Genomic DNA, 13,100 nt, shown 5'->3' with positions numbered 1-13,100 from the left:
ACAGATTTAATTAATGAATTCTTTTTTTAACGAGTGTCATCAGCATGGAAGCATGTCCTCTGGAATAGTGGCCGAAGCATGAAGGGGCATGCAAATGTTTAGCATATCTGGCACATAAATACCTTGCAATGCCAGCTACAAAAATGCCATGTGAACACCTGTTCTTACTTTCTGGTGACACTGTAAATAAGAAGAGGGCAGCATTATCTCCTGTAAATGTAAACAAACTTGTTTGTCTTAGTGATTGGCTGAACAAGAAGTAGGACTGAGTGGACTTGTAGGCTCTGAAATTTTACACAGTTTTGTTTTTGAGTGCAGTTATGTAACAACAACAACAACAACAAATACTACTTATGGCCTACTACTTATTTGTAAGTTGCTCCTTCACGACAAAGAGATTACACTACAGTACCTGTATGAGGTGAATTTAAAAATATTATTTATTTTGTTTATCATTTTTACAGTGCAAATATTTGTAATAAAAATATTCACTTTGATTTCAATTACAACACAGAATACAAAATATATGAAAATGTAGAAAAACATCAAAAATATTGAATAAATTTCAATTAGTATTCTATTGTTTAACAGTGTGATTAAAACTGCGATTAGTCATGATTAATTTTTTAAATCACGATTAATTTTTTTGAGTTAATCGTGTGAGGAAAATGCGATTAATTGACAGCCCTAGTTATAAGTTATGCCTAGTCCATATTTGCATGGAAGAACTTCCAGGAGCATGGAGGCTACTGCTGATTCAGCAGGTGGGACTCTACCCTCCAAGTCAATACTGAAATAATGCACTTGGGATCATTATGCTGCTGGAGGTGCTGTGTTTAGGATAAGTAGTAATATCAAAGTTCCTACTACTTATGGCCATTAAACAACAGAAATCCTGTGGCACTTTCTGTAGTGATGTGCTAAATAACTGTTATAATTCTGTTTTTTGTAATGTGCCTTTACATTTCTAAAAAGTCTACCTGCCTCTCTGCTGTTAGGCCCTCCATTCTGTTTCAGGTGCAGAATGTCACAGAGAAACATGCCCTATGCTTTCTCAACGAGACTTTACTTTTGTTCTTTCTTGGGGTTTTCCCTTAATCTAGAGTTAAAGGCATTCAAACTGAAAGTATATTTGTGTATGAAAAAAAAATCTAATATTTTCTGAAAGAGCTGGGTGTTCATGCCAGAGCCCTGGCCAAATTCATACTAATGTAATTACGTTTTTCCCATCTACACTTCCTGCGCAGCTTCAGTTAATTACAGCATTTTTTGCTGTGTGCCCTAAAGTTTTGAGTAGTAAGCTGTTAAAAAGCGCTAGTGCCTCACTCCGGAGGGTGCTCTGATATACTGGGATAAAACACCTTAATATATCTCGCATATTAGTATAAGTTTCCATAGCACTTAAGGAACCTTGAGATAAAAGGAACTATAACACATGATATTCCATTGACATTATTACTGTTATTATATTGTTTGGTTTCACTTCGGCCACCTCTAAAGCCAAGGTTTTTCTCATCTTCATTCTTCAATTTATAATTTAACTTTTTCTCCCAGGCCTTAAAGTCACACAGTACCACAAACCCCGACAAAACACTACACCTGGGAAAGGTCTCCAGAGGGCTGACTGGTGGTGAGGTGCATCATAAACGTACCTGAACAATCTTGCTGAACTAATAAATATTAAATTCTACTGTCAGGAAATAGTAGAAGCAGTACATTTTGAAGATCACTTTAATCAGACTTTGCCTCAGGTTCAAACACATCTTTATCTGTCTCGCTGCAATCCCCTTCCCCCTGAACCCACATCTACTTGCAGTGGAAATTATTGTTCAGGTCTGTACCTTTACATAGAGCCTTTTGGACATTTTCACTCCATCTCCCAGAAGGAGTGCATCTCAGTTCTTCTCTAACCCCAGACAAGGTGAATCCCCGGGGGCAGCTCAACTGGCACACTGTTCCAGATTTTGATGGTCCCTCTCCACAACTTGACGGATGTACTGTCACACTCTCAGGTTTCTGGAAGATGGGGCAATGCACCTCTACAGGAAGTAAACACACAAATGTCAGCAGACACAGAAAATATACACATCCAAAGTTACCAGCAATTAAGAACCCCATAATAGGATGTAGAAAATAATCTGAAACTTGTTCTAAAATTCACTGCAACTCAGCCCCACTGATGATCTCTACTAATAAGGTATTTTTCACTCAGCCTTTATGAAGGATAAAATGTTTCAGATAGCCTGGAAAATTCTGTTATATTTATTATCGTCCTTGTATTGAATGAGTTACATTGTGCTTTGAAGGCCAAACATTAATTTTACTACTGAGATTTCCCACTGTGACAAAAGTAGGTAAAACTCAGATTGTATTTTTATGGACATTTGAAATGGGTGCTGGAATTCAGGTGAGTTCTTATGGTTGCAGGAGTTCTCTTTCAGTAAATTACAACCATTGGCAATATTCTCATGAGACAAATCAGGTTTGGCTCCACCCCCTTGTATCAGGTCTGCTCTTTTTTCTTCAATTCACCATTTACCTTTCTCCCCCACCCCCCGCTGGAATCACACCACAGCTTTGTACAAGAATCTATTAATTTCACCTGTTCCTATTTTGTTGTCTCATGGTCACAATACAGATGTTGGAGTATCATTATAGCAGTTTGCTGCACACTAACTACAAAGAACCATTTCTACAATGCCATGAAATGAGAACTAAGAGGTACAACAATGTTACTAAAACAAAAAAGTCATTAAAATTTATTTATTTCAGGTTTCATACATGCCCAATCACCTTGTGTTTGTGAAATGGCTCGTAAGTGACCCTACATCCATTTTCAAATTATTACAGGCCGATATTTGATTTTGTTCAAACCTAAAATATGAACCGGAACTCAGGGACCTATACATGGCAACCAAAGAACAATTTGCTGGTTTCCATGTAAAAGTAAACTTCCAAGTTTAGCTAATGTTGACTATGGATTTGCAGGGACCAAAAATGTACCTTCATGTTATGAAATGTTTTGTGACTAGGGCAGGTCAAATATTTTCAAATTGTGAAGAAAAAATTTAATCAAAATTTGAAATTTCCAAAAATAAAATGGGGTGGGAGGAAGGAGGGAGGGAAATGACTACATTTTCACCAATACTTTATCCTGTTTTTCAACCAGCCATATTTATTATTTCAGGCAGTTAATGCAGTTTTTACTGGTGTCATGTAGAGCTGGGCAAATACGGTAACAGGTGGATACCAGATTTGTACAATAAATCTATTTTCAATAAATGTGCCTTGAAATATTAATATGCCTTCCAAAGCAAATGCCTCAGGAATATGCTAAGTATTAAATGGAATGAATGTATAGCACCAAGATTCATCACAGAGTTCAGCAACTTCTTATCTCCAAAGCTATCCAAAAAAGAAAATGGAAATATCTGGGACATGTGTTAAGACATGTATGAAGCAAGAGTTTGCCATGGCAGGCGTGTCATTAGGTAGTTGGTCAAACACGTCAAAGGAGCTGACTGAAAGAACCCCTCTGTTGAACACTACTCAGAGAGGGAAAACCTATGACATAGAGGATATGCAAAAAGCTTCCCAGGACAGATAAGGATGGTGGAGCCTTGTTCATTCCTTAGATGATGTTTGATGGTGTAGAAAGGATTCAGATTCAGAACAGTTAATATCTAGACAAATTTTTTTTTTTGTCAAGTCCTTTAAAAGCTGGCAGTTCTACAAAACTTATTTTAAAGACAGAATCTGAGTATTATAAACATTTCCTGCCCTTGAAACTCTTGCTTTTGAAAAATTAAGATTAAAGTTTAACCTATTAATAATACTTCATATCTTGTCATTTTGACAGTCTGCAGACGCCTTGAGTGTATACACATTCATTTTAGACAGAATAATTGTCTTAAAACGTAAAAACTATTTCTATTAGTAAAAATGGTGTTCATTTCTGGGCACCTCTTTATGGGACAGCTATTGACAAATTGGAGAGAGAGCAGCACCAAAATGGGAGAGCAGCACCAAAAATGATCAGGAAATCAAAATTAAAAGAGCTAAATTATGAGCTGTTTGGATAAGTGACAATGTAGGGGCAGGAACATAACGATGTAATGACAGGCACAAACACAAAGAGAAGAGGAACTATGTTGGGTGGTACAAAGGGATATATAACTAGGAGTGAAGAGAAGAAATTGAGAAAGGGAAAATTTAGGTTGAATACAAGGAAAAGTGTAATAGTCTTCTGGGGAAGTGATGATAGTCCCAGCACTTAGGACATATATTACCGAACCGGACAAAACACTAGACTGTATAAGGAGCAATCCTGTATTATTAGAGAAGGTAACAGATTTTTTAGACAAAGGAAACGCAGTGGATCTAATTTACCTCGATTTCAGTAAGGCGTTTGACACGGTTCCACATGGGGAATTATTAGTTAAATTGGAAAAGATGGGGATCAGTATGAAAATTAAAAGGTGGATAAGGAACTGGTTAAAGGGGAGACTACAACGGGTCGTACTGAAAGGTGAACTGTCAGGCTGGAGAGAGGTCACTAGTGGAGTTCCTCAGGGATCAGTTTTGGGGCCAATCTTATTTAACTTTTTTATTACTGACCTTGGCACAAAAAGCAGGAATGTGCTAATAAAGTTTGCGGATGACACAAAGCTGAGAGGTATTGCTAACACAGAGAAGGACCAGGATATCATACAGGAAGGTCTGGATGACCTTGTAAACTGGAGTAATAGTAATAGGATGAAATTTAATAGTGAAAAGTGCAAGATCATGCATTTAGGGATTAATAACAAGAATTTTAGTTACAATTGGGGACACATCAGTTGGAAGTAACAGAGGAGGAGAAGGACCTCGGAGTATTGGTTGATCACAGGATGACTATGAGCCGCCAATGTGATATGGCCGTTAAAAAAGCTAATGCAGTTTTAGGATGCATCAGGCGAGGTATTTCCAGCAAAGATAAGGAGGTGTTAGTACTGTTATACAAGGCACAGGTGAGACCTCATCTGGAGTACTGTGTGCAGTTCTGGTCTCCCATGTTTAAGAAGGATGAATTCAAACTGGAAGAAGTTCAGAGACGGGCTACTAGGATGATTCGAGGAATGGAAAACCTGTCTTATGAAAGGAGACTCAAAGAGCTTGGCTTGTTTAGCCTAACCAAAAGAAGGTTGAGGGGGGATATGATTGCTCTTTATAAATATATCAGAGGGATTAATATTAGGGAGAGAGAGGAATTATTTAAGCTTAGTACCAATGTGGACACAAGAACAAATGGATATAAACTGGACACTAGGAAGTTTAGACTTGAAATTAGACGAAGGTTTCTAACCATTGGAGGAGTGATGGTTAGAATGGAACAGCCTTCCAAGGGGAGTAGTGAAGGCAAAAGACATATCTGGCTTTAAGACTAAGCTTGATAAATTTATGGAGGGGATGGTATGATGGGATAACCTAATTTTGGCAATTAATTTGGCAATTGATCTTTGATTATCAGCAGGTAAGTATGCCCAGTGGTCTGTGATGGGATGTTAGATGGGATGGGATCTGAGTTACTACAGAGAATTCTTTCCTGGGTGCTGGCTGGTGAGTCTTGCCCACATGCTCAGGGTTTAACCGATCACCGTATTTGGGGTCGGGAAGGAATTTTCCTCCAGGGCAGATTGGCAGAGGACCTGGAGGTTTTTCGCCTTCCTCTGCAGCATGGGGCACGGGTCACTTGCTGGAGGATTCTCTGCATCTTGAGGTCTTCAAACCACAATTTGAGGACTTTGATAACTCAGACATAGGTTAGGGGTGTGTTACAGGAGTGGGTGGGTGAGATTCTGTGGCCTGCATTGTGCAGGAGGTCAGACTAGATGATCATATTGGTCCCTTCTGACCTTAAAGTCTATGAGCCTATGAGTAAAAGGTCAGGATGGCCTAACAGATCTTTTTCATCTCTGACTCCTACAATTCTACAGGTCCTCTGCTCTCAGTGGGCCAGAACCGTAGCTCGTATAAAAAGTCTTGGCTCCATTGACTTCAGCTGAGCTACAGTGATTTACACAGGTTTAGGATCTGACCCAATAAGTCTGGATTTAAAAGGGTGTACATAGGAGCAGAATTTGGTCCCATCAATCTATGATTCTGTAAATGAATACAAATATAAAATAATTTAACATTGGATGGGTCAGAATTTGATCTCAGTTACTAATGCCGATGGAAATACAGGGTGAAAATCCAGCATATGAGAAAGCAAAATCTGTCCCATGTCTGTAAAACAGTGCATCACATGAAGCTGACTGAAACCAAATGAGTATAGTACACAGTTAATAAACTAACAAGTGAATTTTGATCGAATTGACAAAATGAATACTGAACAGCAGGGCACTAATTGACCTCTCTCTCCTCTTCCTTTTATACATAAACCTTGAGGATGAAGACTGGCCAAAACACATTTAAAAAGTGGGCACACTAATTCTTTCAACACTAGATGGCATCAGTGCCCTTGGCATTAATGCCAATGAATTGTGTAATCCTGCAGTAATCATGGGCATTGTACAGAGCATTATAATATGAGGAGACTAACATTTCCTGATGTACACTAAATCTAAGATGTTGGCTATAAACCATTCTTCAGTGGCAGGGCCGGCTCCAGGGGTTTTGCTGCCCCAAGCAGCCAAAAAAAAAAAAAAAGACGCGATCGCGATTGCAATCTGCGGCAATTCAGCGGGAGGTCCTTCGCTCCGAGCGGGAGTGAGGGACCCTCCGCCGAATTGCTGCCGAATACCTGAACCTGGTGTCCTGTTCTGGAGTGGCCGCCCCAAGCACCTGCTTGCTAAGCTGGTGCCCGGAGCCAGCCCTGTTCTGTGGAATACAAGAGGGAAAGAGTTAAAAGAGTTTAGTGGTGGGGAAATATTAACTTTTTTTTTGCAAGTTAGAAAAAAAGAAAGAAAGTTTTCATGCCTATCAAATATTTTAATTTTAGACAACAGAATATAATGTAACATAATAATCCAAAACAATTTATTACAATAATATCTTCAATAAAAAGTTCCTTGAATTAAAAATACACGTAACACACACATACCCTTGTAGGAAAAAAACCTGCAGTATTTGGCAGGTAAAACTAATTGGGCCCTAACAACCCAGAACAACTGTTATAACATAGCATTAGTGAGGCCATTACTGCAATGCTCTGTCCAGTTCTGGAGACCATACTTCCAAAAAGGATGTTGAAAAATGTGAAAGGATTCAGAAAAGAGCTGTGAGTATGACATGACATGTGGAAAACATGTTTTCTAGCAAGAGACTCAGGAGCAAAATCTTTTTAATTTACCAAGAGAATGTTAACAGATGACCTGATCTCAGCCTACAAGCACCTATGCTGGGAAGTATTTCCAATAGTTAAGGCTACAATTTAGTCACAGGTATTTTTAGTAAAAGTCACAGACAGGTCACGGGCAATAAACTAAAATTCACGGCCCGTGACCTGTCCATGACTTATACTAAAAATACCTGTGATTAAATCTTGTGGGGGAGAAGGGGTGCTGGGGAGAGCAGGGGGGTGCTGGGCGAGAGGCACCAGGGCCGCCGGAGCAGTGGTTGGTGTGGCTGTCCCCGGAGCCAGCTGCTTTGGGTGGCCCCTGGGCCTGCCGCACCATCCCCTGAAGAAGTTGCAGAGGTCGTGGAATCCATGACTTCCGCGATCTCCGTGACAGACACGGAGCCCTACCGATAGTACATGCTTTTTTATCTAGCAGAAAAAAGCATAATGAGACCTAATGGTTGCAAGCTGCAGCTGGTCAAATTCAGACTAGAAGTGAGGGGCACATTTTTAACAGCGAGAGTAATAATTTAGAACATCAGTAAGGAGAAGAATTTTTTAAAATGTGCTATCAGGGCTCTGGTTAGCATTTTCATGATCCTGCAGTCATTCCACGAGTGGAATTTCACATCTGCTTTCCTTGCGGGGGGGATTTATACAAGTTATCGTCATGTGCAGCCATGGCAGGAGTGAGCCCAGATTTTTCAGCTAATGCTTTTTGCAATGGGACAATCAAAGGAAACTGGGTTTTTGGGACCAACAAGAACAAAGCCTTGCCATGGGTGACTCAGAAATCCAGCAAAAACTCTCATATAACCTGCTCGATTATGCAAAAGAGTCTAATAATATCAAACAGCATGAGACAGCCTTTGGATATATAATGGAACTGAATTATAATCATTAAAAATTAAGAAATGACAGAATAAAGTAAGTCCTCAAATAATAATCCTCCGATGGCATTTCAGGGGCCAGGCTTGCTCTTTTGAAGTTAAATAAAATGTTCCCATTGATCTGGGAGCAAGATCGGGCTCTTAATGTACTTAGTGTAAATAATCAAAAATTTATGAATTTATCTTCATGATGTTTTTAAAGCATGTATCTACACCGAGGGCTCAGTGTTCAACCTTGCCCTCACAGGGTCCCCAGTTTTGTCCGCGTAGGTTTTGAATTACAAATAATTATGGGCATAATGTAGGTCATTTGAACACGTAGGTACAAAATTTACCGATGACGTTAACTGCACCCACAATTTTCAGGAGCACCAAACAAGCCCAGCTTCTGAAAAGTCAGTCCCTATGTTCATAATTTCTGTATTTTCACTGGGTTTTAAAAATTATTATTATTAATATTTTCCAGTGAAGTCAGCACTCATGAAAAGTGCTGGACTGGTAATCCTGGAGTCTAAAGTCCTCTGCTTATTCACAGGTTCCCAGCACTGCTCCACCCATGTGCTTCAAATGTGACCGGCAAGTTTCTCCCGAAGGGGTAAAAGGCTGCTCAGCATCCTCAGCCCTTTCAACCCTTGGCCTCTGTGCTGGGAATTCCCACAAAGGAGGCAGCGGTAGCTTAAGCTTCCTCCATGCTGCCAACATGCCTCAATCTTTAGCTGGAGGGAGCATCTCTAGCTTTGAGAGGGTAACTGAGTCTCCCCAAAGATTCACCCTTGCCCTCTTCTGCATGAGAGCCATGTCTACCAGGAACTGGACTGTGGTCACTAATTCATTTCATACAGGTTATCAAACAGCCACAGGAGAGGAGCGACTTTTAGATATCGGGGCTGGATTTCAACCAGCAATCTAGAAGTCATTTTCTTATCCCATTACCAATCCCTCCTTAAGATATGGTTCTATGTGAACAGACACGCAATGACCAAAAACATACCCACACATGTTGGCTCCTTTCCATCCCACTGAGAGTTTCCTTGACAGGTGAGTTGGGAGTTTCCTTCCAGTTCATAGCCCACATCACAGGTCACAAAACACACTGTCTTGTATGAGGTATCACCTGACGAACAATTAATTCGTCCATTTTCAGGTGCGTGGAGTTTTGGACACGTTCGAACTGCAAATGGTAAAACAAGCATGTTACGTTTTCACCATAAACCAGAGGAACAACAGACAGTTTAAAGGTCACTTCTAAAACCCTTTGTCATTTAAATGGATACAGTGAAAATAACATTTTGGTAATCTGGGTTTAGGAGTGGAGCCAATATTTTCAAAAGTGACCAGTGATTTTGGGTGCTTATGTTAAGACACCTTACAGGGGCCTGATTTTCACAAGGTGGGTGCTTACCCCTTTCTGAAAACCAGGCCTCTTTAAGATGTCACACTGGGAAATCTGGGTCCATATCTAGTCAATGAAGTTGAAGGAGGTGAAACTAAGATTTGTTTAGTTAGCTCTGGGAGCAGTTGCTGAACGATGCTGAATGAGAAGACAGTGTTAGTTTGGCTGAGTGTGCAGTTTGGTTTTTTTAAATGTCTGAATTGCTAATACTACATCTTGACACCAATTTATTACATAACTAAAAGCAACGCCAGAAGAACATGGAATTAAATGTAAGCTTGTGTATCAGTCTTGTCTAACACATTAAGCAGTAGCACAACTGAACAGTAAAAAAAAAGAGTGGGGGAGCTCCAGTTCTACAATCTACTGTTGTTTTTTTAAGAGCTAGATCCTGCTTCCATGACTTCCATCAACTTGGATGGAGGAGGGTCAAGGCCTGAATGAGTCATGACTTCGGTGGCCTGGGTAACTTCTATATTGTGGTTAAGAATGTTGATTTTACCAAGTGACCCCTGCCAATGTAGGAGTCAAACTACTAGCTTTCTTTCCAAATAAGTTCAAAGTTAAGCAAACTTGGCAGCTTTCTTTCCTTTTTCCAGTAGTTTATTGCACATATTGATGAGAAAACATGTGTGTATAATTGTACATATTGACCCAACAGACTACAGGTCTTCCTAAAGATAGTAAGAGAACAAAGTTAATCAGTTATCAATCAAATGAAATCCAGTTGTACCAACTGCCAGGATTACAAGTATCAAGCAATTAAAAAAAATTAGTTTCTTTCAGAGAGAGTTTGATATCAACACATGAGGAAAAAAACTGCATGATTTGTAGCAACTATTGACCAGAAAATAAGGAGTGGAAACCCAGTTAGATGCGTAACATCTAGGCATTATGACTGCCTCATGTTCATTCAGGTCCAGAACAATGCCCCTCCTCCCCCCATCCCATGTGTATGTACAGGCTTTTCTAGAATGAAAGAGATCAGGAAACTTACTCTAGACTAGAGTCACTAGGCTCTTAATGAATTAAATAAAGTATTGCTCTTCAGACTAGTTTTCTATTATTCTTTACCTTAATTGCACTAAGTAAACATATTACAACTCTAATGCAAATCTGTCATGCAAAGAGAATAGGCTTCTAGGGTATTATGTTTTCTACTGTGGCCTTTAATGCCATAGCTGTGGTAGTGTGTGTAGTGGGCATTGCAAACTATCAGGTCCTAGAGGCACCAGGTGACCACGGCTACATACTTTCACAGGTGGTAGCATGTGCCTCCTTGCACCTGTTATCAGGTCCTGCTCACCTGCTGGCGTGGAAGGAATGCACGGCCATTGTTCTGTTCCTTTCAGGGTGACGTAGCTATGACTCGCCATCAGCAACACTACTAACCTTGTGTTCCAGTGTGGAAGGCCTGGAACTGTGGCTACCCCTCCCACCGGTGTCCTGGGCAGGAGGGAGGGAGCTCCCTTTGAAACTTCATCCCGGGGAGCAGCAAAGCACGGGGATTTGCCACTGTTGAACTTCTACCCCTCACCCCTCTAAAGGGGCACACTTGGGAAGTGGAGACCTCTGTTTCCATTCCAGTGAGTACGAGCACGAGCATACGAGATCTATTGGTCTCCTGGGCAATAGCCCACCTGCCATTTGGACTTACTGCTCATACATATGGCAAAACCTGAACAAAATACTGTCAGCCCCCACCCTCCCACCTGAACACTAAGCTTTTGAATTAAATGAGATCCAGACAAAACCCCAAACTAAAACCCAGCCAACAAGATCTGACAAAACTTAAATAAACTTTCCCCCATCTCTTGTCTCTCTCTCTCTCTCTCTCTCATACACACACAGAATGCTTAAAGGTCCAGAGCCCTGATCCCACATTTCTTGAGCATCCCAAACTTCCACTGAAGTCAGAGGGAGTACTGGGTGTGTAGGCCGTGCAGGATCTAGACTTCTCAAAGGCTAATGGATTACTCTTCACAACACCCCTGTGAAGTAGGGAAATATTATTAGCTCCATCGGCAGATGGGGAACTGAGGCACGGGCAAGTAACTTAGCCTCTGTAAGTTTACAGCAGGAATGTGTAGAAGAACCAGAAATAGAATCCAGATCTTCCAAACTGCAGCCTAGTGCCTAGTGCCAACCATCCTCTTGACCTGAGGACTATCAATCTGGCACTTTCCACAATCACCAAAAATTCCCATAAATGTACATTAAAATATATTCTGTTGGCCTTTAGAATTTTGTTATAGTACACTTTTCTGGATTAAATGGGTGTTTTGCAGTTGGACAGTATTTAGTTTAATTTTATATTAGCTGCTGCTAATTACAGAAGGTGTGCTGATGGGTCTAAGCTTCACTTATCACAGCCATGACACATTTCAGCTAAGTAGCGCAAAATGCCAAAACGTTGAATGTTTAATGTCAAAACCGAAAGCACTGTGAAGGGATTAAAATCCTTTGGTGTCCTTTCATAATTGATGTGACAAAATACTGTTGGGATTAATGAGACAGCCCATAAACTGTGCCTTTGATCTTGCTCCCTTCTACAGCATGGTTTCTTGTATGAATGGAGAAGAGCAGACACAGCATATGCTAAGGATGGATTAAAAGGAAAACTGTGAAACCTTGCAGAAAAAAGAAACCACCCCTCACCCAAAAAAACCAGAAGACAGAATAGCTTCTCCCCTAAAGTGTCTGTGTGTGGGGGACTCTAAACTATACATGCTTAAGATTGTTCCACTTCTCTGTGTGGAGACTATAATCCTGTAGATGATTAGAGTGAAAACTGATCAGTCCTTTCTTTATGCTCCAGTGCAGGGGCTCTCCAGCCTTTTCATTCTGAGGACTCCTTTGTACGAGAGATAGTTTCATGGAGACCTGCTCTCCCAATAGTCCAATCAGCCTACAGTTGGATTTTCAAACTATTTCACTCTGTAACCTGCCTTGTGGAATGACATTGCCAAATCCCACGGATCTTGCTTCACTGTCCCAAAGTACTAGCAACATTTTTTTAACATTGCAAGCTCTCACCCCTTCCAGGGTCACTGGAAGTTGCAGGAGGACAGTAAGTTCAGCAACATTCAGCATTAGACTATGCAGCAATTTGTTATGCAAATTCAGGTGGATTGCCATGTGAGCATGTCTCAAACAGTGACTGTTCTCTGGCTCTGTCCATTCCCCTGGTCTCCACCACACATCCTTTCCCTAAGTGTAACCTGACCTGCACACCAGCCAGTGCATGGCTACAAGCTTCCTTTCTCCAAACGGGCTGTGAAAGGCGGAAGAGCAGCCTCAGACTATAAGTGCCTGTAGGAGGTCAGAAAGGAATCCCACATCCTTTGTGGAATTGCACAACTGGTTAAGGTGTCCTGCATGTGCATTGGTGGAACTGGAAGGTGGATACTTTCCTCTGAAACATCATGTATTAGGCCACAGCCAGAGGCAAGATGGAATTGTGATCAGATCCACTGAGGCAGGGGTTGGCAACCTA

General features: G+C 40.7%; 1 protein-coding gene across 1 annotated transcript in view; it reads right to left on the bottom strand.

Annotated features, from left to right (window-relative positions):
* The window catches only part of SVEP1 (sushi, von Willebrand factor type A, EGF and pentraxin domain containing 1), a 182,423-nt gene that overhangs the window by 117,364 nt on the left and 51,959 nt on the right, over window positions 1-13,100 (bottom strand). The window contains exons 6-7 of the mRNA XM_045020777.1: window positions 9,203-9,382; window positions 1,842-2,039 (exon numbers count right to left, since the gene is read on the bottom strand). Of these exons, the coding sequence (XP_044876712.1) occupies window positions 1,842-2,039; window positions 9,203-9,382 (378 nt within the window). The remainder of the gene's footprint in view (window positions 1-1,841; window positions 2,040-9,202; window positions 9,383-13,100) is intronic.

Source organism: Mauremys mutica, chromosome 6, assembly GCF_020497125.1.
Source record: "Mauremys mutica isolate MM-2020 ecotype Southern chromosome 6, ASM2049712v1, whole genome shotgun sequence".
NCBI classification, from domain to species: domain Eukaryota; kingdom Metazoa; phylum Chordata; order Testudines; family Geoemydidae; genus Mauremys; species Mauremys mutica.
The sequence above is the reverse complement of the archived record's forward strand: the minus strand, read 5'-3'. Positions and strand labels throughout refer to the sequence as shown.